Source organism: Danio rerio, chromosome 6 (genome assembly GCF_049306965.1).
Source record: "Danio rerio strain Tuebingen ecotype United States chromosome 6, GRCz12tu, whole genome shotgun sequence".
Lineage (NCBI taxonomy): Eukaryota > Metazoa > Chordata > Actinopteri > Cypriniformes > Danionidae > Danio > Danio rerio.
The window spans coordinates 20558860-20584956 of NC_133181.1; the positions used below are offsets into that span (position 1 = coordinate 20558860).

Consider the following 26097-nt stretch of genomic DNA (forward strand, 5'->3'; position numbering starts at 1 on the left):
ATAAAATGAAAACAGCATAAATTTGAAACCCCAGAGAAAAAGAATAAGTTTATTTCCCTTAAATACATATTTGCACTACATTCACTGCTCCATGTTTAGTCTCTGTATTAGTTTTTGGCAAATGTACATAATAGCAATACCAGCATTATTTACATTTTGTCAGGGTGGATGGACATCAATCATCTGGCTTTAACTGGGTGAAGTGAGCATCTACAGCAAATTCATTTAGGACCACAGTGATTTAAGTTCCTGTCTATCGTAAATTCCAATTTCTCTTTTTACATGACCCAAGTACCATTATATAAACCATCTTCTAGCATCATTAAAGTGCAGAATTCATTCGACAAACATGTATATTCTAAGAATGGCAAGGGTGTAATAGCAATAATTACACTGTACTGCATTGAGAGAAAGAAAGATCATAATTAATGTGAAACTGGAAATCTGAAATTAGGAAACAAAATAAAGACATTCTCAAACAAAAAAGGGAAAATACCATACTGTTAATTTAAATCAAGCATCACACATAAATGTCTATATTAGCATGAAAAGGAATCATCTGATTAGGCACGTACGGTAATTATAAACAAGACATCAGCATGTAATTCAAGAGCAGTACAGTGCACAGAACAAGGGCAATTTAGGACCAATGGCAACCATGAGATGCACAAACGTCTTGACAAGAGGGGCTGTTTGATTTGTAATGTCACTCATTTCAATTTGTAGTATTTCCTGCTAAGTAGTAGTTTTGGATCCTGTTGCGCTTCCAGGGAGAACACGTGCAGCCTAACAATATAATCGAACCAAAAAACAAGAATGTGTGCTAGAGATCAAAACGTATAAATCAGCACATATGAGCCAATCGGTGCAGAAAATAAAGCTGCTCTACGTCATTACAGCCGAGCGAGACTCAGAGTCTGGATGCACACATGGAAACATCACACAAACACACAACTCTCATCTCTAGCTTTCAAACATTTAAAGCTCCATACATAAAGGGTCTGACATGACAGAAAGCAAAACGAGAAGTGAAAAAGACAGAACTGGAATTAAAAATCAAATGAGCCGATTTCAAGGCGTCCTTCAGCACTCGTTATGTAGAGGAAAGAGAGGTGGAGCTGGAAAGGCAGAGCCAGTGACATACAGTAATAGTCTGAATACAAACTGCCATCATCATCATCATCAGGAAATCATTAGTCTGTTGCTTTAAATGTTTCCCCATGACTCTGGCGGAGGGAACTGCTCAACATCTCCACTTTCGTCATGTGATTCTTCTCCTATATCAAAAGTCAGTTTGTATCTCAACCGGACCTTCTCCTTTAAAGAAGAAGAAGAAAAAAAAAGCATGAAGAAATGCAATGTCATCACAAAAGATCTGCAACAACAACAAAAAAGTCACGTCTGAAATAAACCACAAACCATACCAGATTGCGAGCTGTACTGACAAATTTATATCCACACACAGACACTACTTTTTTTTTCTTTGGGTACTTCTTACAATGGCAAAGCTGACTTTTCATTAGAAAATGATTCCAAGTCAGTCTAATATGCTGATTTATTAATGCATGCTTATTTTTCAATGTATTTGCTGCTTAATATTTTTTGTGAAAATCCTAATTTTCAAGATTCATTGCCGAATTTCCTTTACAGCTTACCTGCTGCAATTTTTGAACGTCAGTGTATCTTATATCTTATATAACAGCCATATATATTTATATACATTTAATGCCATATTTACATACAGTGCATCCAGAAATTATTCATAGTGCTCCACTTTTTCCATTTTTTGTTACAGCCTTATTCCAAAATGAATTAAATCATTTATTCCCTCAAAATTCTACACACAATACCCCATAATGACAAGGTGTATTTTTTTTTTAAATTGTTGAAAATTTATTTAAAATTAAAAACCTGAAACATCACATGCACATAAGTATTCACAGCCTTAGCTGAAAAGGTCTAAATTGAGCTCAGGTACATTCTGTTTCCACTGATCATTCTCGAGATGTTTCAGCACCTTAATTGGAGTTCACCTGTGGTAAATTCAGGCACAAGGCTGGGAAAGGTTACAGAAAAAAATCTGCTGCCCTAAAAGTTCCATTGAGCACAGTGGCCTCCATCATCCATAAGTGGAAGATGTTTGGAACCACCAGGACTCTTCCCAGAGCTGGTCCTTAGTCAGGCAGTCAAAAACCTGATGGTCACTCTGTCTGAACTCCAGTGTTCTTCAGTGGAGAGAGGAGAAACTTACTGAAGGACAACCATCTGTGCAGTAATTCACCAATCAGGCCTATATGGTAGATTGGCCCGACATAAGCCATTCCCTGTCTGGAATTTGCCAAAAGGTATCTGAAGGACTCTCAGAGCACAAAAAACTAAATTCTCTGGTCTGATGAGACTAAAACTGAACTCTTTGGAGTGAATGCCAGGCGTTATGTTAAGAGAAAACCAGGCACCGCTCATCACCAGGCTAATACCTTCCCGACAAGTCAGGACAGAGGGAAAGATGAATGCAGCAATGTACAGAAATATCCTGAACAAAAACCTGCTTTAGAGTGCATTTGACCTCAGACTGGGGTGATGGTTCATCCTCCAGCAGGACAATGCTGAAAAGCACACCGGCAAAATATCAATGGAGTGGCTTCACAACAACTCTGTGAATGTCCTCAAGTTGGGCCAGAGCCCATGCCTATACTATTAAACATCTCCGGAGAGATCTGAAAATGACTGTACACTGAGGAATGGGGAAAAAATTTCCAAAGACAGGTGTGGCATCATTTTCAAAAAGACTCGAGGCTGTAATTGCTGCCAAAGGTGCATAAACAAAGTACTGAGCAAAAGCTGTAAATGCTTATGTACATGTGACTTTTCAGCTTTTTTATTTTTAATAAATTTGAGACTTTTTCACATTGTCATTATGGGGTATTGTGTGTACAATTTTGAGGAAATAAGTAAATTTAATACATTTTAGAATAAGGCTGTAACACCAAAAAAAGCGGAGCACTATGAAAACTTTCCATGTGTGTGTGTGTGTGTGTATATATATATATATATATATCTGATACAAATTTAGACTTGACTAATATTAGCTTGAACAGTAATAGCAAAGAAATGTAATGTTTCAGAGCACACTTCAGTATAGGGTACAAATATAAGTGCAAAAAAAAAAAAAATTTTTAATAAATAAATAATAATAATAATATTAATAATAATCTGTCCTGAAATTATTACCCACGTTACAAAGACTGTAACATAAGCTTCCATCAAAGGTAATATCTCAGGGTTCAGACATAAAACTGTGTAAGTATAAATTTTAAAGTGTTTAAAAATCGAAGGTTTACAAGAGAACTCTTTGCTTAATTTTATGAAACAAAAGTATCCATCTAGGGCTCCTCCACGAGACTCAACACTTGTTAAACCTGACTTGCACTGCCCGCACTACCAAGCTGACCAATCACAAAGTTCGCACTATGCATTGTCACATTGGTAGTTACACGTTTTGTATTGTGTTATATCATTCTATTTCTTTACCTTGTGAGGGTTAGCTAAAAGCAGGACCTGTGTAATGGCAGCAGGGGGCAATACAGGGTTGAAGGCAGGTAAATCTGATCCCGATGGTGGCTGCAACTTCACTCTCATATTCTGCACATCCAAATAATGCAGCCTTAGTAAAGAATTCAACAGAAATTGACTGAAGATGGATGTATAAGCAGTAGTTTAAATTACCTTGGGAACAGCAGCCTGGAATCGTACATTTGTGATGGGCAAAGGGGCAGAGGACAACATGGAGATAATCACCACTAAAACATCTGGCCGAGCTGGCGGAGGGTCTTTTGCAAAATGGAACAAAACTCGTAGGCTGTGTTTATCAAAAATTGTCACAGGTAACATGCTACCTGTAAGGTCATAACAAAAATAAGATCAGTTTAAATTCATTTGATTCCCTGTTAGGGCTGGGTGATTTGGCCTAAAATCAAAATCCAGATTAATTAAACATTTTAACTTTCATTACGATTAATCAACAATTATTTTATTGTTTTTATTTTAAAAATTGCTTCATTAGTTTACTGCCAAGTTTTATATGTCATCTAAAGGAATCTCTGGCACAGCGTCCAATCATGTAGTGCAAAGTAAGGCTCAAGAATCGTTCTACTTGACCAGAGATCAGATGTGGCTGCAAAGTAGTGGCAGAAGTAGAAATCAGTCATGGCCTTTAACAGAGCAGGGTCATGTGAGACGTAGGAAAAGTAATTGAAAAAATCGTCCTCGAAAAATTTGCTCCATTATATATTCTGAATGTCGATTTCGATTATTTTTCGATTAATCGCCCAGCCCTATTCTTGGTACAGCATTAAAACACAGGAATAGAACAGGTCCTAACCTAATATTTTTTCACATCTAAATAAATGAATAAAACTGCAATAAATAAAACACAAGCGTCATAAAAGTTGATTCAGATAAGCCCGAAAAGATCCATATCCCTAGTCAATTCTGACTAGGGTGGGCCGATAGAAGATGCCATCGTCCATTGTCGATGACCGACAAACTTTACAATGCTGAGTCGGCATCGTGATCCATCGCCCCACCCCACATTTATATTGATATATAACTTATTATTTGCATGTCATCTTAATAGCAATAACGGTCTTTTTATGAGCTGTGTTAAATGTTACATATAGCTGCCGATTGCACAGCTGACAGCATCGTGAGGATTAAATGAAGGATTACAGTACCTCTCGCGCTTAAAATATGTAGATTCAGTAGCAAACGCCGTTACCTGCAAATCCCATCCCACAGCCTTTAAAGTGAATGGCTTTAGTTATTTTCATAGCGGACTTGAAGCCACTGGAAGTCTTTTATCCACTCTTGGAAAAGTGTAAATAGTGGATTAACATTCAGCGCATGATCACTAATAAGATGTGCCTTTACTAGTAACTTTAGGTGTTTTCTATAACAAATCTGTCAGTGTTATTTTCATTCTTTCATCTTCAGCGCTTCACATTTTTGCGGTTGTAGCTCCTGCCGTCTAATGGTAGAAGGCATTGACTGAGTAATTGGCAGCTGATATTAATCAATCATTCACGTTCAGTTCTAGAGCAGTGGGCCAATAAAAAGGCGGGGCAAGCATTGCGGGCTTTTTTTGCTTAAACAAGTTCACATAACAACTGTTTTAATCTGTTCCTGAGCGCTGCGTTTGGCGTTTTTAGGTGCAAAGATGCATTCTGCATAAATGTCTAAAAAAAATCTGCGAACGCGGTGAGGATTTTGCAGTGAAAACTGTGAAAATATATGCACTCGCCCAAATGCTTTTAAATATATTTTAAGGTTGCATAGATAAAATTTTGGGTTATTACAGTTATTACAAAGCGACTTCTGGCTTTGCTCCTTCTTATCTGCTCTCACTTCTGCAGATTTATGTGCCCTCCAGAAACTTGCATTCTTTGATTCTCCTTGCATTCTCCTCATTTGTAAGTCGCTTTGGATAAAAGCGTCTGCTAAATGACTAAATGTAAATGTGAATAGTATCTCTCTTTAAATTAAAGAGTTCTTCATGTCGTCATCTACAAAAACAAACACACAAAGTAATTACATTATATTTAAAGGATAAAAAAACTGCTGTTGCTACACAATCCATATCCTGCTCAGTGGTATGTATACATGTCAATTCATCTCCCTCATGTATGTTGTTGAAATTCATTTTAAACATATAGTTGTGAAATATATAAGTAAGTGAAATATAGATTTTTTTCATGTAAAGACCAGTTAATGCATGAAAAACAGCAATGGCCATAATGCATATAATATTTCTGATTCTGTGTCTAAGTTTGAAAGGACATGAGGACAATCCCTATTTTTTGGTGATTTTTGACTATTCTTAAAAATATTGTATGTCTTAAGTCTTACTAGGCTTGATAGACTCCAAGGGCACAGTCACTTTCACCAATGATACATCATCCTGAGGTGTGAGCTGAGAATTGAGGAGAGATCCTGGCTCTGAAGAAAAGCTCAACACAGGACTTGGGCTTGTAGCGGCGTTATTTCCAGACTTGATCTGAAGGTCTCGTAGTGTAGGTTTGGACTGAGACTGAAGCTTGTCCCTGTTGAAAAGTATCAATGTATATTTTTTTGCACAGACGAAACCGTTTGAAGCATGAGCATTGGCATGCTTTCACACTGAGAGTTTAGTTTGAAACAGGGTGGTTCAGAGAATATGATCGCACCTTGGTATAACATCAGAGTCAGGAACTGTGACTTGAACATTCAAGCAACGCAGGTATACACGTTCAAGAAATAAAGTAATCTGCATGTGCGTTTAAGCTGATGACAATTTCATTAGTTACTAATTATCAGTAGGAGTGCCCTGGAAATCAATCAATTTGGAACCCTTTATGTGACAAAGTAATGCAAACGTTGTTCCCTTCACTTCAAAAAGGCACCCATTTAACTTGAGAACACTCAAAATATACACTGTTTATCATTTCTTTTTCATCCGATTTAAGGTTAACAAAATGCTTCAGAGTGCAACAAAATCAAGTGTCTGTGAAACAAGAACATCACTACTGAGGGAACATGAATCTGAATGGCCCCAGTGTGAAAACCCCCTTAAGCAGACCATTAAAAAAAAAGTTGTATATTTTTTTAAAAACAATAGGGTATATGCCGAAGCATGCTGATAGGACTTTTAATTTGCCAGTAACCTGGGTTAAGCGCTTCCGGTGAACTGTGTGCCAATGCAAAAATCAGCACGTTTAAGGTCAGTTTTCTTTAAAAGTCAGCAATCTCCACTGACTGAGTGATATCCAATATAAAATGGGTCTCATATTGTACAAAAAGCACTGCATTACAATACATTTTCCCCGCCATGTCTTAATAATATGAGCATTTATTTTACCCCAGTATACTCAATGGGGCTTCTGTGCTAGCCTGCTGATTCTGACAAGCGAGTGCGAGTATAAGGCCTTTTGTCTCATTTTACACTTGAACAACTAAATGAATGCCAAAGTTTATTTATCTGAATGTATTTTAATTACATTAAAACATCGATGCTGTAAAAGCAACCATAAAAAAATGAAAAAAAATTCACAATAACAGATCATCTGAAGTGTATCAGCATGGGAACACTAGATCGGCATATACCCTATTTTTAAATGTACAAATTAAAACATTTTACAATTACACAGACTATTGGTGAGTTTTGTTAAAATAAAATCCAAAATATGCATTTACCATTTGACCTGAAGACCTTCTGGAGGTAGAGACTGCTGCAACAGAGTCTTACCCAACAGGTCTAGCTCATCTAGGGATTTAGTGGATGTCACAGGCACAGGAACAGGTGTCTTAGTAGCACTTATCACTGGCAACAGCACTGCAGGTTCCGGCATTACAGGTGTATCCTCAGTTTCTGATGACTAACAAAAGCAATTGTGTTAAGCTTGGTTTGACAGCAAAGACTCCTCGATGGCCAATATCAACAACTCACAACGACAACGACTGCTGACATCATTGCCATATCGCCATAAAAGTTTATCCTACCAATTTACACATTAAAGTGATTTTTAAACAATTCAAGATTGATTTTGTACATGTTTGTCTTTTTGAGCAGAAAGAAAAATACAAATTTCTTCAGTGCTTCCACACTTTGCACATGATTTAGGCGTCCAAATAGACATCAGGCTACTGGATAACAGAGATGTGAAGGTGATGTAATTTTCCCACTGATTAACTGACTTGTGACAAGCCCGGTTGTTACAATCTTGCCTCCGTTTCTTTTTGTATTAAATAATTTTTTTAAAAAAGTGAACAGGTGAATTAAAAACAAAAGGAAGGCAATAACTGTACAGTGTGTGAGCACGATGAACAAAACATTGCTTAGGCTGGACCTCTATTTTTGTATGATGCAGTAACAGCTTTTCAACTGCATGTTTTTGTGAACTTCAGCACATAAAAAAATGATTAAAAAAATCTGTTTATAATTTACTTTACAGACATAAAAAAATATATTTAAAAAAAATGGAGCCTCTGCACTTTCATCTTTTAAAACTACAATAAGCAAAGCACTGGTTCATCACAGTGCATTAACATACACAATCTTTAGGCTGGTGTGCTGTGATCAGCTTTATGTGGACTTGTGAACCACTTAAATATTTCAATGTTTCTTAGCAGTAGAAATAATCATAGTTGGGTAAATTAAGAGCACAGTGAACTTTTGCATCAAACGCATAGGTATGTTTCAGCATAGCCTTTGTACGGCTTCATAGCTCTCATCATGGCTGATGTTGATGCTAATTCGCACCTCTCACAAAATGTAACTACACATGGTGAACCAGTTATTCAAAAGTAATGGACAACTTTTTAATTATTGTGTATTTCCTAATTATAACAAGATCCACATGATAATAAATCCACGTAAATTGCAATAGTATTTGATGCAATTCCTTGTGGACTTGTTCAGCTCTTAACAGGTAATATGTCCTCTGAATCCAATATTTGACTTACTAATCAGTTAAATATCAATGGGGTAAAAATTATAGACAATAAATTTAATTACTTTGACATTCAAAAGTTATGCAGAACCACATTTCAAACCTTTTTGGAATTCTTATTTGAGCAGAATGAGTGGAAAAAAATCTGAACTTGCCTAGTAAATACTGTCTCACCAAAAACGTTAAAGAAGTGACATAAACTAATTCATTTAATTTATCCAGTGAAACAAGTTGTTAAAAAGTTTTTATAGACATGGTGTGTGCATTTTCTGAACTAGGGGAGGAGTCGATAAAACACCTGTTTATTGAATGCATGTATGTTTGATGATGAACATCTCATATTTTAACTTACAAAATAAAAAATTTTGTTTTCTTTTAAAGATATTGTTGACATGCAATAATAATAATAATAATAAAACTTTGGAGCAAAATTAGTTTATTAATTTAATGATTTAACTATTGTTCTTATGTAATTTTTAAAAATGTGCTTGCTGTTTGTGTTGTTCTGCAATAACACTTTCGAAACACTCTTCATGCATGTTTTTAATGTTATATACTGTACGTGTAGCTCAAGCTCAGGGTAAACACAAAACAAATATTTCCATTTGTAGCTCCTCCGTGGGATATGACACTTGTAAAAACTCGCTCTATCAGGCTCACTGCTCTCCCGGCCCCGCCCACACTCATCACTGCTACCAAGCCGGCCAATTATTGCTTGTGTTTTGCATTTTTGCAATGTATAGTTACATAAAACAATAAAAAAGAATTTTTTTTTCTTTTTTTTGCGTAAGGAAACCTACTTATCCACCCTGCTTGGTTTCATAGATCCACGTTAATATGTAAATAAATTGCTTCACATACAAAAACAATTTTTGTATGATTGTAAATATTTGCAAAACACTGCAATATGCACATTTATGATATTTAGATAATTGTCAAATAATAAACAGCCACATTATGTAGAAAATAGTTTTTTCTGTGGGTACTCGATCATGTGGCACATGCTGTTACAACAGTATGTGTAGGAACATCTTTTTTCTATGTCTCTGTTTCATTTACAAACTTTGTAGCATAAAACATTGTCTTTATCAAATGAAATGTAACAATACTTTTGAACGTCATGGTTATGGTACTCATCCTTACTATTAATATACCACTGAATACACGTTTCATACTAATATACCACTTACTGTTTGATTAAACTATTGTTGCTGGTTAAACAAAACCTATATATCACAAACTGTTCTATTGCATGTTCAGGCATGGTTAAGTTGATTGGGGCTTTCAGAAATTAACTGGCCGAAGACCTTAAGGCAACAAAAAGTAGCAAAACATTTGGATAAATTAGTCAAGTAGCTGGTTGCTGGATTTCTACAACTTGCTAATTGTCACACAATCAGAACAAATAGATGAAACTTATTTATCTGCCCACCTGAAAAGTATTCCACCCCATAGCATCTCCAGATTGGGAAGAAGTCAGATTAGAATTAACTTCAGTCAATCCTGAAAAAGAAAGGGAAGCAAGCGAAATATATGACTATAACTAAAACTGTTTTTCATTTTAATACAGTCTAAACTCATAAAAAGTCCTGTTACAATCAACAAAGTGGACTAATTTTGAATCAAATAGTTCACTCAAACACTCGCCAATAATCTTATATAAACACAAGCATATTGACAACAAAAAAAGAACAACAATAGAATTTTTATAATAGGTTATTATAGTTGGAGTTGGTTAATTTCAATATTAATCCCACCTAATGAGGTGGTCAATGTTTGGAGCATAGCAACTCCATTCTAGTTTTAACTTTTGGGACCACCAATCATAGATCATCCTCCACTTTCAAATCATGACCTGTATTTATTAAGGTTAATTAAAATATAAAATAATTAAGGTTAATAAAATTTTTTTAAGTTGTTTTAGCACAAGTTGTTTTAGTACAAAATGGCACCAGTACATACATAGTGGTTTGGTCATTTAACTGTTTACCTAGTGCAACCTCCAGGGCAGATGTCACATGATTTGCCCCAGTTCCAGTGAATAGAGACCTTATCTAGTAATAGTGTTTTAGAGAAGTGTCCTTCCGGCAAATACCTGGTAAAATGTTCCAGATGTGTTTGAGGCAATAAATATCAATAACATATCAATGGTGCCATTCTCATTTTGCTCATTGCAGCTTGTGAGTTTCTTTCACTGACACTGAATGTACAGTAGAACCCAACATCCTCTTCATAACTGCTAAGGGAACACTGTAAAAAGTTGCTGAGCAGTGGAACAGAATGCTGAACTTGTCATTGTTGCTTATTTGATGTTTGATGCATTAAAGCAGCATGTTTTCTTTGAACAGGTGAAATTACAGGTTCACAGCCCCAAAACAGAAAAGTCAGAAGTTGGGACAATATGGAAAACGCTCTAAAAAAGAAAGCGATTTCTAAATTTACTTTGACTTGTATTTCACAGCAGACAATAAAACACCACATTATTTAATGCATTCTTCATTCTTTTTTTTAAATGACATGCATTCCAATTTTGGTTTTTGTAACATTTAAAAAAAAATTTGAACAGTATAACATTTACCAGTTTATAATGTTGCCATTCCAACACAGACGTTTAGGAACTGAAGACAACAAAGCGATGGAGCGTTTCATGTGTAATTTTGTCCCATTTTTACTGCTAACAAGACTCAATGGGCAACAGTATGGGGTCTTCAATGTTGCATTTTGCGCTTCAAAACAGGCCACACATTCTCTGTTGGAGACAGTTCAGGACTGCAGGCAGGCCAAACAAGTACCTGTATGCTTTTCCTCCACAGCCAGGACTTTGTAATGTGTGCAGTATGTGGTTTTGCATTGTCTTGCTGAAATGTGCATGGGCATCCCTCGAAAAGAAGGCAGCATACTGTGCTCCAAAATCTCTATGTACATCTCAGCATTAATAGTGCCATCGCAGAAGTTACCTTTGTCAAGGGGCCCATACCATGACAGACCCTGGCTTTTAGACTTGCTGCTGGTAACAGTCTGGATGATCCTTTTCTTCTTTTGTCCCAAGGCACACAACATCCATTTCTCCCCCAAAAAATGCCTGAAATACAGATTCATCTGACCACAGTACACGTTTCCACTGTTTACTAGTCCGTCCTAGAGGTCTCTGAGCACAGAGAAGTCAACCGTGCCTCTGGACACTGTTAAAATAGGGTTTACTTTTGGCACAGTACAGTTTTCACTAGCATTTGTGGATGTAACTACATATTACATGGTACTACTAAGTTTGCCAAAGTAGTCCTGAGCCCTTGTGGTAATGTTGCTTATAGATGAATGAGAACTGTTGATGCAGTGCCACCCGAGGGATCTGAGATCACAGTTGTTCAGCTTAGGCCTGCACCCTTGTCCTTCACGCACTGAAACTCCTCCAGATTCCTTGAATCCTTTAACGATGTTATGCACTGTTAAAAGTGAAATATCCAAATGTCTTCCTATCTTTTTTGAGGAACATTATTTTTAAACATTTTAATAATTTTCTCTTGTAGTTGTTGACAAACTGGCAATCCTCTGCCCATCTTTGCTTCTAAAGGACTAGACCTTCTTAGATGCTGTTATTGTATTAAATCATAATTACAATCACCTGTTGACATCACCTGTTTCAAATCACATAATTGAGCAATTTACCTGATTATTAGCCCTAAATTGCTCCTGTCCCAACTGCTTTTTGAATGTGTTGCGGTCTGAATGACAGGAGAGGATGCATTTTTACAAATGAAATTAAGTTTAACAAACATAACATAAAAATATTTTGTGTTCATATTGTCTTCAGTGAAATGGAAGTGAAAGTACATTTGAAAATCACTACTTTTTTTTTTATTTGCGTTTTCCACACAGTCTCAACCTTTTCTGATTTAGGGTTGTACTTGCCGGCTTGCATTTAAGGACAACATTGTATACAAAAAGTAAAATTTAAAATTGAGGATGCAGTGCCGAGTGTGATATCAAACTGAACTGATTCAATGACATGAGAATCAAAATTGAACTAAAAAGTCACAACACTGTAGGTTTACATCTCTGTTAATTAAATGTGGATAAAAGGGTTAATCCTCCATGAAAAGCATATAAAATCAATGGAACGATTGTGTATAAAACAAGCAAATTAGATAGCTAATGAGAACACATGTTAGCTATCTTTTCTCAAATATTTTTTAGCATATTGCCAAGGTGGTTGATGCCCATAAAGAACAGTGTCTGTGTCTTCAAGTTTAGACAGAGAAATAAAAGCTCTTACAACTGTTACTGAGATCCTACGGTTCTTACAAATGCTTAGGGTAGCACAATTACTTAGCACTATGATCTATAGCACATTTATTTAGAACTGTACATTGTAAAGAGTTATCACCTACCTAAAGACATAAGCTCATCATCTAGAAGACTGATGCCTAGCTCCTGTGTCTGAGAGGAAAATTCAGAGAAAGACTGAGCAGAAGGGGAAGTGTCTAGTCCTGTCAGATCCAAAAGTGCATTACTGCTACCTGTAAGCACAAAGTTTGAAAAAGTGTAAGAAATAACCATTAGTGTGACCTCTGTTGTGTTTCTAAAAACCATTGACAGCACAACAAGACACTCTACACTATAGGTAAACATCTCCAGACATCACTGAGTTCATGTACCTGGGTGTGTGGCTGAGCTGCTCGCTTCTCCATTAACCTCCTCCCCTCTCACCAGCTGCCTGTACAGATTGATCACCTGCGTTAGGCTGTCATTCGCCTGTAAGATCTCAGCTGCAGACAAAAACATACACAAGAGACTCAGAAACTGACCTAATTCATGAACTCCTGGAAACTATGTGAAATTAAAGTTTTTGCCCCTCAACCTGTATGCCTCACCAAGAGCTTCATCATTGTCCTCAGTATCACTGGCCAATCTGAACAGAGTGGGTCTCATCTTTTCACAGCGCTGGTACAGATCCTACAATGACAGAATAAAAACCAAACACAAATCATAAAAACTTATGTGCGTAAATTGTCAAGAGAAAACTGCTGACGTGTTTTACAGACCTTAATGAGCTCCTCATTGCTTTGTGAGGAGCTGTCTTTGCTGTAATCTCCCAGTAACTGTGTGAGAAGCCCAACACTCTCCTTCACTTCCTGAATAGCATTCACTCTCTTTGACACCTTCTCCATACGTTTCTGATCCTGGAAACACACTAAGAATTAGACACAGCAAATCCACACAGTTAACACACAGGTCCAAAAGAAGGTACAATGTTTTCGGTGCTTGAAAGTTTTGCCAATATGGAATCTAGTCTTGAAATGTAGTTTATTGTATGCCTGGAAAGTCATGTAATCTGACAAATATTAGTTGAATAGAGTGAGACTGGCAATCAAATTGTGATACATGTGATTGTCTTTGCAAATTAAACCACAGAAAAGAGTATTATTGGAATATTTATTCTGTATGGAATTAAACAAAAAAGCATATATGACACCAGTCATACAATGATTTCATCATTTACCTTGTAAGACATCAACATGAGATTCACTGAGTCAAGTCACAAACATTTTACCATTAGGATGTCTACAGAGTTTAACAAGGTCATTTATTTACATTTTCTTTCTTTGCTTTCCAACATGCCATTAATTGACATTATTGCATATAAATATTACCAACACTTAATTTTTGGTGGCCTTGAACTCCACCGCTGTTGTTAATGTTGTTTTAAAACTCAGGCTAACATACGCTCCTCTACTAACCTCCTGAACCATTTCTTTGATGAGTTTGTTTGCTGCCCGCAGGTCCTCAGGATGAGAGCTATTCAGAAGACGGGACAACATCTATTGATTGAGGTAAAATGCAAAAAAAAAAAAAAAAAAAAAAAAAGAGAAAAACAGATTAAGAGAAATATTTACTTTTTTGGATATATTTGCTTCTTTGGATTTAAGTTTACAAACACCTTACATCAGTTTTCTGTATTCCACATAAACTCTGATAACCACTCAAAATATTATTTTTCAATTCAAATGACAAATTACGTGAATTTTTTTTAAAGGCAGGGGTGTGTGACATTGGCAAAAAATATAAAAATGTTTAATAATAATGACAATAAATATTTAGCTGCATGAGTTTGTGTTGGTACTTTAGGCCTGTCATGGAAAAACGCAAATTAGTTTACATGGACCAATATTAGGATTTCAATATGATTAAAGCCACATTCACACTACGAGCGACTCACAGCAGCAAAGTGTTAAGCGACCGTTCATTTAGACAGAAAGCGAGTGACTTCCAGCAGCCTCTATCGGCGAGAATAACAATGACATTTGGCAACCATGTAGGTGTGTCTAGCGATGCGACAAAGTTGAGAATCCTTCAACTTTATGAATATGAAGTGTGACTTTCTTGAGCCAATAGAGCACCAGTAAAGCTCACGTGATCCTCTCTCAGCTTGCTTAGAGGCCGGATGTATTCTCTGTGCTGTAGACCTACACAGACTTGTTTGCAGCAGATCGCTATCCAGAGCGACAGACAGCTACAAAGTCGCTTCTAGTGTGAATGAGGCATAAGACAATACTCAGATTAAGAGTCTACCATTTAAACAGAGATTTTTAATGACATTAATCCAAATAAAGTCATAACCATATTAAACTAAATTTTTCGCTTTTCATGACAGGATATTCCATACAGACTCAATTGTTTGACACTGTTCTCTGCACCCATCAAGTTAGTAAAAGACTACAGACACCCGCATCTCTAAGTGCGCGCACACACAGTGAACTCCTGGAAACTCATCACACCGGCCATCATCACCCACGAACACACTTTTATGCTGCCTGGGAATTGCTGAATTTCGTTCAATTCAGCATGCAGTATCCAATTCCAATTAAACAACACTCTTCCACCAGTCCTTACTTCATTCTCGCATTCAGTACCTCAGAGTTCGTCTCAGAGGCATGAATGAAAGTGAAACTGCTGAACTGCATTTTAAGTTTACATGAAACAACAAAGGAAAGATCGGATAGAGTGGTGACGTAATGACATTAATCAATCAATGTACTATAACATGTAAAACAGGAACATGAAAGTAACATTCTAAAAGCAACTCATATAAACACCTTAATCATATTATTGCCTTATTTAGATTAAGGTAAATAATTTGATATCGTTCAATCATTTAAACACAGTCACTGACTGAATCAGTCAAACAAACAACTTGCCTATTGTATGACTGTAAATTTTAAAATCATTACAACGATTACGTTATTATTGCAGGCAATAAATATCGGACACCCCTAATGAAAGAAAGTGAAAATGAACCACAAACTTCAGCACTAAAACTACCTTTGATTTCTCTTCATCCTCAAAGATTGCATTCTTGGGCCTGGGCGGAGGAGGAGGGCAGGGCTTATCATCGGGGAGATCAGGGTCTTGCTTAATAATACCTTTAAAACAAAGTGATCAGTAATTATAATGTAATCTATGTACTAACTAAACAGTTCATAGCACAACCACAGACAAACATGAACACATTAGCTGTGTGATGGAAATATAAAAAAATAGACAAGACAAAGTTAAATCAGGACCTTCCTCAGATTACCTTGTTTCTTAAGCATCTGATAGGCATCAGAAATCTTTGTCTCTTCTGGTAAACTCACAGTCCAGCTGTACATCATTTCTAAAACTTTTTTCTTCACCGGTTCTGGAGCTCGAGAACCAAGATACTGTAATAGAAATAGTACAGGGAGTATTATTGACAAATTTCTTTAGGAACTAATGCATATTAAAGGTGCCATAGAAAAAAAATAGCATTCCTGGTTAGTGACAACTTTACATTAGAAAAAAAGTCTACATTCAAAACATTTCCAAGACATTCTGTATATTCAAACCCAACATCACCATTCACCGTCTTTTCTAATTCTAGTGACATCACTTTCTTTTCTTTTTCACAATACTGACAACTATCAGTTTAATTTTAAAAGTACTTAAAGGACCACTCCACCTTTTTCTTTTGAAAAAGGCCCATTTTACAAGTCAAGTTTGCAACAGTTGACTTGAACTTTTTTTTTAATCCAATTGTTCTTGTTCTGCCTGGTCACTTTCAGCTTAGCTTAGTATTACTTATCTTTAAGCATAAATAATAGCTATATTTATATTGTGCCAAACATGTGTGTTGAATCATAACTAGGTTGTATATCCACATTTGAACCCTACTATCTTTATTCCTACCTCCCCATGAGATGCTAATATGCTACTGGTAAACCTGTCCAAAGCTGACCTAAGGCTTTGAACAGAAATGTTGGGAGTAGACATATGACAACACTGAAGAAATTCTGTAGTTTTTAAATCATACATGATGTTTGCATCTTAACAGTAAGTTTTTATTGTTTTAGAAAAATATCCATTAACTATTTTGTTTGATAATTACATTAAATTAATTTATTCATTCATTTTCTTGTCAGCTTAGTCCCTTTATTAATCCAGGGTCGCCACAGCGGAATGAACCGCCAACTTATCCAGCACATCTTTTACGCAGCGGATGCCATTTCAGCCGCAACCCATCTCTGGGAAACATCCACACACATATTCACACACTACGGACAACTTAGCCTACCCAATTCACCTGTACCACATGTCTTTGGACTGTGGGGGAAAACGCAGCACCCAAAGAAAACCCACGCGAACGCAGGGAGAACATGCAAACTTCACACAGAAACGCCAACTAAGCCGAGGATCAAACCAGCGACCTTCTTGCTGTGAGGCGACAGCACTACCTACTGTGCCACTGCGTCACACATAAATTAATTTTGGATATTAATTTATCTAATAAATAATTAGATATTAAAATCAGCTAAAAATTCTTTAGTGAATTTTTATATAGCAAAAAAATGTTAATGCATATTCTTCCATTATAGTGCAACCCTAATAAAAAGAACAACATTTTGTTATGGGACATACTTGTAAATATGTAAATAAGTACAAAAAATCCTCTAAAGTATAACCTTTTTTTTTTTTTTGGAAAATTATAAAAAATAAAATGATTTTTTTTGTATTGAAGTAATAGTTACAGTCCTCCACTGCCTTGGTTTATATTCAAATAAAGCATCAGTGTTTATATTTTATTTTATTATTACATTATTTTATTTTATTTATTATATACATACCTTAGGTGATACCACTTTGATGAGCTCATTAAGGAAACGGAACTTTCCCACCTCATTATGGAACCTTTTCCCACAGTTCTTCACACAAGTTTCTAGAACCTTAATACACATAGTAACAGCGCATTGAATCATTTGTAAATAACAATAATGAAACAATAATGTATATTCCAATAGAGCTGTCAAATAGAAAATCCAATAACAGCGGAATTCTGACTTTTGTAAATGAACCAATGGTGTGATGTCTCGACCATGGTTGCAAGTAGTCCTCTATTAATTGATTCAACAAGATATTAGGGAGAGTAACGAGGAGCCTCAAATCTATACCAAAGTGTTTTTATGTGTGAATCACATAATCAGGAAACAACATAAGAGTTTATAATATCATCATCTTGTGGATCGATATAACTAATTTAAATACACAGCATTGTGCAGTTATTTTGATATTGACATTGATATTATATTTTGATAATCTTCAGTTACACACAATGCAAGTTATTAACTACTGAAATGTAATTGATTGGTTGGCTGTTTATAGACAACATTAGACCAATGGTCCAGGTTCAGAACAAATGACACACTTACCATGAGAGCTTGAATGGCCTCCCACTCTTGAGGAGATTGAATCTTGTGAGCGAGTAGCCTGGTGGCCAGCTGTGGACTAAAAACATAATACATTTTTTAAAAAAAGAATACATTTACCATTAAAGGCCTATATTATTTTACATAATGTATTTTTTAGGAAATTAAAGATTTGATATCTTCTTTCTCTTTTGTCGTTTCATTTCTTAATAAGCCATTATATTTTTTATTATTTCTATACATTTAATAATGTGCTTCATTAATGTATATACAGCCATCGTGCTTTACCATTTGTATTAATCAAAGTTACATTTTATGCCTAGGTATATGGCTAGGAACTAGTATACTCTCATTCTGGCAAAATAATCAAGGAACTTTTCTGCCATACCATTGCAGCAGCAGATACAATTATATTATGCAGTGCTTGAAATTCGTCACATACACCTATTTAATCAAACTGCTTTACCAGGACCATCTGGTTGGTCACGTTGGAAGTTGGAAACCATGTTTTAAAATGAGTATTTTCATAAAAAGAAGACTTTTCCTTTAAGCAACTGTACCAACTTTAAGCAACTCATGTTAGGCCAAAAGTGTCTGACCTCTAGGATTGGGTATCATTTAAATTTTTGCGATTTAGGTTCAGATTCCATTTATCAATTACGGTTCTAATATTTTAGGGAGAGAGAAAAAAAGAAGCAAATATAGCAAATATTTGACTTGACTTTTTATTCTTGCCATATTTAGGCTTTAATCAGTAGGATGTAACTGTTAAAAGGTTCGTGCAAAAATTTTATTTTTGATAAGAAAGCACAAACCTGAAGCAATTAGAAATATATTTATATCTGTCTGAATGTATTTAATCGTGATCACTATTTTTTTTAAATAATCAATTGCCAGTTTATCCCGAATTATACGGCTTTAATTCTCTAAGCTAACAGTCTTTTCATCTACGTTGTTATTCCCAATGTAAGACTTTTGTTTTATTTTAAAGCTCCTACTAACCCATCTACTAGACATTTGCAGATCCTCAATAATTCAATTTATTGTGATAATGAATATGAACAATAATGATATTGTGGGCACATACAAATACTGTGAATTATTTATTATTTAAACTTTTACAGTGCTTTTTAAGAGGAATGACAACTTACCAGGGGTAAATATCAGTTCTTTCTTTCAAAAAGATATTTTAAAGAAACCTGAAATCCTGTAACCACTGCCTTCCATTGTAGAATGTGTGTTTAAAAGAAGAAAGTAAGTCAAATAGGTTTGGATCAAGTAAAGGATGAGTAAATTATTACAAAATTATGACAGAATTTACTGCGAAAAAATATATGCGCCCTAAAATGCTCAGCTGCAAGAGCTTCCCCAACTCTCAAAGCTTTTAAAACACAGAGTGCTCAGTGTAGATGCACACTCACACTAATTGTGTATTTTATTCCTGCAACTAAGCCACCAACACAACTGGTCGAGAAACAACTAGTAGAAAACTATTAGGGCATTAGGGGGCAGCCATAAAACCCTCTACTATCGGTTCAAGCCTACATCACAAGAGCAGAGGCAGGAGAGGGCGTGGCCAGCACTGCAGAAGAGGAGGAGGGGAGCAAACAACTGTTGTCAGTTGGCTCACAAAATGAGACACAAACCGTGAGGAGATGCATGATTTTTTATAGTTTTCAAAGTTAAAATGCAAAGAAATGAACAGTAATGCCCTGCAACATTACTCGTAATTTCATATACACACAACCACAATTTATATCATTATAAAAATAATTGTGTTTATACAAACACTGTAAATGAGGACTCCCTCAATTCCCGAATCTGAAGTGCAGCAGGTCTCTTGCCCTGTCAATTTCAACCATTAGCCATGCTGGTAATCTGGAGGATTTAGGCGAACACAGCAGCTTGGCACTGGCAGGTCTGTCTTGCCTTCAGAAAGCACGCGCAGTCATGAATAATAAAGAAGCAGGCTCTTCTCATAGGATAAGAAAACTCCACTATAAATAATATTGAGAAACTGACGAATTTTCACCGATTTTGATCCTGCCTCAAAAATCATTTTAAATTTAGATGAAATTAGCTGACAAAAGCTCTAAATTATCTAGTTTTCCTCACAATTAAAGCTAACATTGTCTTAACTGATGCTCAACACATACAAATCTGTTAAAATCTCAAAAAATACTCAAGGTTTTCTTAAACCTTTAATAGTGGGACTAGCTGTTAAAATGCGCTGGCCAGATGGATTTAAACTTTGTTGTTGATCATTTTAAATTTTGTTTTGCAGGAAAAAAATTATAAAGCAGATATCACTCTGCAGCCCAAGACCAGTTACTCACTGAAGCTAAGCAGGGCTGAGCCTGGTCAGTACCTGGCTGGGAGACCACATGGGAAAACTAGGTTGTTGTTGGAAGTGGTGATAGGGAGGCTAGGACGGGGCGCTCAACCAGTGATTTGTGTGAGTCCTAATGCCCCAGTAAAAGTGAAGGGGACCCTATACTTTCAGTGTGCGACGTCTTTCAAATGAGACAATAAACCGAGGTTCTGATTCTCATGGGTCATTAAAAATCCCATGGTACTTCTCGTAAAGAGTAGGGGTGTAACCCCAGAGTCCTGGCCAAAGTCCCTCAATCGGCACTTAGGATCATGGCCTCCCAATCATCCCCATCCACTCAATTGGCTCTATCACTGTCTCTCTACTCCACCAATATCTGGTGTGTGGTGAACGCACTGGCACCATTGTCCTGTGGCTGCCGTCGCATCATCCAAGTGGATGCCACACACTGGTGGTGGTGTGGAGAGACCCCCCCCTCATGATTGTGAAGCGCTTTGGGTGTATGGCCATACACGATAAAATGTGCTATATAAAAACATTACAATTACATTACAGAATATTCTCCTACCAATCCCAACACAGGGCTCGAAATTAACTTTTTTACTTGGTAGCACTGGTGCTCCCAAAAATAATAAGTTAGGAGCATCCCAAAAAATTTAGGAGCACCCATTTTCTTTTTAGTTATGCGCCGATCTTGATTCTTAATGGCCGATTTTGATTAGCACACGTACATCTCGGAGATGTCTATTTGACGTCTGCATTCACATCTGCAAGACATCTACAAGACGTTTCCTATCAGATGTGAAATAGCCTTCTATTAGACATCTTTAAGATGTTTGCGATTCAGAATGTGTGTAAAACTGACATCATACAGACGTCTTCAGCACTGTATACAGCAGGTGCTTTCCAGATCAAGAGATCTTTAACAGACATCTTGCAGACGTATACAGACACAAAATATCTAATACAATGGTATTTCAACCTTTATAACATTAAAAGGGATAAATCAAGTATATAATTTCTTATATTAGTTTTACTTAATTGTTTAGATTTTTAAAAGGCACATTAACTTCTTTCACATTTACACATGGATCGATAATTGCAATAATTTGACCATAAACAGCTGAAAAAATTTATTGGAAATAAAAATTCATTCTGTCACAAGGGGGCGCTTTAGGAGCGCTGAAATATTACGGTTTCCCTAGTAATGACTGTACACAAATCAGCATTATATGCGACCAAAATGGTCGCAATTTCGAGCCCTGCAACATATTCACTTTTTTTTCATTTGTTGAAATAAATATGCATTTGTAACAATCTATGAACAATCTACAAATACAAATTGTGGAAATAGATCTCAGCAAAACTCTTTGCCTTATAGTTAGAGATGCTAGTTTTGTGAATTTTCTATTTCATGCCCAGTTAAATTGTTAAAAAAGACTGGAATACAGACTTACCCTTCAGGTTCATTGCTGAGTTGGTCACAGAAGAGCTGAATACTTTCCCAGTCAGTTTCTCGATTTAAAGGGTTGGTTGCTTTGTCTAGAGGTAACAGAGAACGGTAAAACAAAAGCATCAGAAAAATCGGACCTAAAACCTTGGGGTGCAACGATATTTAAACAAAAGGAAAAAAAACACAATGCCCGGGCGCGGTTTGGTTGGCTGCAGATCAGGAGCAGTGGAGACTGAAGAACACTTCCTGCTCCACTGTGATAAATATACAGAATTACGAGACTCACTGTATAAACAAATAGTCCTGAATACTCCTCAGTACCTGACTAAATATTGTAGTGATATTACTGTAAACTTGACCAACTCTTTCATGTGTACAATCACACCAGTGTTATGACATTAGAGCGCACGTCATTAGCTGCTCAAACTCAAATCTGCTGGCTCGTGCTGAAGATAGAAAGAGGAGCGGAGTGCCTGTCTTAAATCACAATTAATGAGAGTTTTCAATCAAATAAAGTTTATTTTAGGTTTCAGACATTCAAATACACAAAACTACAAGCAAAACATAACATTGTAAAATACATGCGAATCTCTTCTTTCACGGACAATCTCTGCCTCACATTCAGTCTGTCTCGTGCATCTGTTGCACTCTTTCTGCACCCTAGTCCTCCAAGGCATGAGAGAATTTGACAATAAATGCTTCTAAAGGCTGGTTTATACTTGACGTGTTGGCTAGTTCACTTGGGTGCATGTGGCGAATGTGACACCACTGTGTTGGCAGATATTTGCTTTGAGTGCGTGAGACATAATTTTAAGTTTGCAGCGTACACATTATTTTTTTAACTCTGCGCACAGCGCCATATCGAAAGATGCACAACTTGAAGCTAGGGGCTGAACGACTTCAGACTTTTGGAAGTTGGCTCTGATGTTATTAATGTTGAGTCGACAAGAGGCTGATGACATCATCAATAAAACAAGACGCAAATATTTTGCAACATGCCACAACTTGTCACATTTAAATGCATCCAAATACAATCACAAAAGCTAAAGTATGAAAAACTAATCTGAGTTTCTTGCAAATCCTACATATATAGTTTGGTTTATAATCTGTGCTCAACAATAATATATGAATAAAAGAATTAAATTAGATATTCTACATTGTGCATGTCAATTAAACTTTCAAAACAGCATGGCTGTCTTTGTTCATGTTCACAAATTCAAAACACAAAAAGTTACTTCACATTCTGTCACAAAATTTTAATATCCAGCAAACGAATAAATGAACAATATTAAGAAAGTGTAGTCAAAACACTGAGTTTATCCAAACACACAACCTGTTTTTATGCATCATATGGTGATGCAGACGTCTCCAAAACCCAACAGATGGACAAATCTAAACTAGTATATATAAATATAAATCTGAGGGTGACGCGGTGGCGCAGTAGGTAGTGCTATCGCCTCACAGCAAGAAGGTCGCTGATTCGAGCCTCAGCTGTTTCTGTATGGAGTTTGCATGTTCTCCCCATGTTCACGTGGATTTCCTCCGGGTGCTCTGGTTAAACCCAGTCCAAAGACATGCGGTGCAGGTGAATTGGGTAAGCTGAATTGTCCATAGTGTTTGAGTGTAAATGAGTGTGTGTGGGTGTGTCCCAGAGATGGGTTGCAGCTGAAAGGGCATCCGCTGCGTAAAACAAATGCTGGATCAGTTGGCAGTTCATTCCACTGTGGCGACCCCAGATTAAAAAGAGACTAAGCCGGAAAAAAATATATACATTTGTCAATAATCTACCCAGGTAGATCACATAGCCCGCTTTTTGGAATACCCCTGAATCTGCTCCAAGTTTACAAATTAGGGAAAGCATGAATTGCAGTGCATTAGAGTTAGCTCATCAAACAATTGGATTCTCACTAGAATGTGTATTGTGTGGCCTTTGTATTCTAGAACAGTGGATTATCTGAATGTGATTAGCTAAACTGTACAATTAATTATGATCTAATGCTTGCTGAATTCAGCAACTTTTTAGTGGATAAAATAATAAGTGTAACGTTAAATCTATTATGTAAATATGCTTGATGTTGTGTCCAATACCGTTATTAAGAGAGCTGGAGTATTTTAAACACGTTTTATTAGTATGCAGAGTGAAAAACAACATACCGACAATTATATTAGTGTTTTGGAAGCTAATTAATGAAATAAAAATCATAGCATGATAGGTAGCAGTGTGAAAATATAACGCGAATAACGACTTTACTTGCAGAGAAATATTGTCTTTAAATATCTTTACATTTAACGTTTTATTAATCGTCTATATCTGCTTTCTTATAGACAACTCCCTTTTGACTTACAAAGTAATTGTTAGCTCTTTCAACAACTCTCCTTTGCCTATTTCGAACACACGTGCACACATACACAACAATATGTTAGACTAAAAACAACCGTTTCAGAAAGTCAACTAACGTCAACGCTATATCGGCGTTAGCATGCTAATAACTCCCTATCAACAACACCACGACACTCCGCATCCGCATTCAGCAAAGTGCTTCAACCGAGACATCATCTTAGGTTAAAGGATCTCACTGATATTCCCACTGTCACACTAGAAAGTACTAAAAATCTACTTTAGATGTGTTTGACTTACTGATGCGGGACTCTAAGCTCTGCTCGTCAGGCGGAGCCGCCATCTTCACCCGAGATCACAAGACCACGATCTCGCGATGAAACACGTGATGACTGACTACATACTTCATTTTTCATTTTTATGCAGTGACATTGAACCAGGAGACCTGTTTATATGTATGAATTATATATTAAATTAAAGTTATATAAAACTTAGCCATGTTGTGTGACTAGTACTAAAGTCTAAATGTGTCTGAGAGTCTGTTAACATTTCTTGCAATAAGAGTTAACTTACATGTCAATTTTGGACAGAAACACTTTTCATTTATGAAAGCAGACAGAAAATCTTGTTTTTGTTGTTGTTGTTGTTTTTACATTCAAATATTGTTTAAAACAAACCTGTTGCACAGTACATGCCATTTCCATCACAAAGCGTAATGTCTCTTTAAAATGTGAACAATATTGTTCAGGTGATTTATATGGAAATGTATAGTGACATCTGACTACAAGCTGAACATGGATGAAAACTCAAGGTTATATTGCTTGATTAGTTTATATATCTATTTATTTTACATAATTTTCGAACAAGCACTACCTTCAAGTTTAAAGTATTTTGCATACATGAAATGTTGAAAGCAATCATTGAAGTTTGAAAGTAATCTTCTATTTTCTCACAATAAACTGTAGAAATGTAACAATCACCACGCTGCCATCTGTGGAAATAACATTTATTGTTACACAAGCCTCTGTGTAATATTATTTAATATATTACAATGCTATTGTAACCCCGCCGGTCCTACACCACCCAACCCGCCCGAGTTGGGATCGAACCGGCGACCTTCCGCATGGGAGTCGATTGCTCTAACAAGAAGGCTAAAGACCATGGACTCTATTGTCTGTCGCTAGAGCACCTTTAGAAATCAGAGGAGTGAGGTTTACCTGCACAGCACCTACTAGCTGGCCTCCATTACATTCACCCCCCTAAAATTCACTCCCATCCGGGTCATGGCACCAATGTGACCCCGCCGGTCCTACACCACCCAACCCACCCCGAGCTGGGATCGAACTGGCAACCTTCCGCTTGGGAGTGGGTTGCTCTAATAAGGAGGCTAAAGACCATGGCTTCTTGCATCTGTCGCTAGAGTACCTTTAGAGGTCAGAGGAGTGAGGTTTATCTGCACAGCACCTACTAGCTGGCCTCCATTACACTCTTCATTCATTCATTTTCTTTTTGGCTTAGTCCCTTTATTAATCTGGGGTCACCACATCTCTGGGAAACATCCACACACACTCATTTACACACATACACTAAAGACAATTTAGCCTACCCGATTTAACTGTATCACATGTCTTTGGACTGTGGGGGAAACCAAAGCACCCGGAGGAAACCTACACGAACGCAGGGAGAACATGCACACTCCACACAGAAACGGTAACTGAACCAGCCAAGGTTCGAACCAGCGACCTTTTTGCTGGAAGGTGTCAGCACTACCT

At 36.5% G+C, this 26097-nt stretch overlaps 1 protein-coding gene across 1 annotated transcript; it reads right to left on the reverse strand.

Moving 5' to 3' along the window:
* Positions 1-21: 21 nt before the first annotated feature.
* gga1 (golgi-associated, gamma adaptin ear containing, ARF binding protein 1) lies at positions 22-24684 on the reverse strand. The gene is given in 17 exon segments (NM_001004000.2): positions 22-1317; positions 3532-3642; positions 3727-3896; positions 5905-6098; positions 7228-7409; positions 9916-9986; positions 12872-13000; positions 13139-13249; positions 13355-13436; positions 13526-13663; positions 14222-14302; positions 15804-15904; positions 16060-16183; positions 17624-17722; positions 18206-18281; positions 21992-22076; positions 24626-24684. Coding segments are annotated over 17 exon segments (1908 nt in total). The 5' UTR covers positions 24669-24684; the 3' UTR covers positions 22-1206.
* Positions 24685-26097: the final 1413 nt, after the last annotated feature.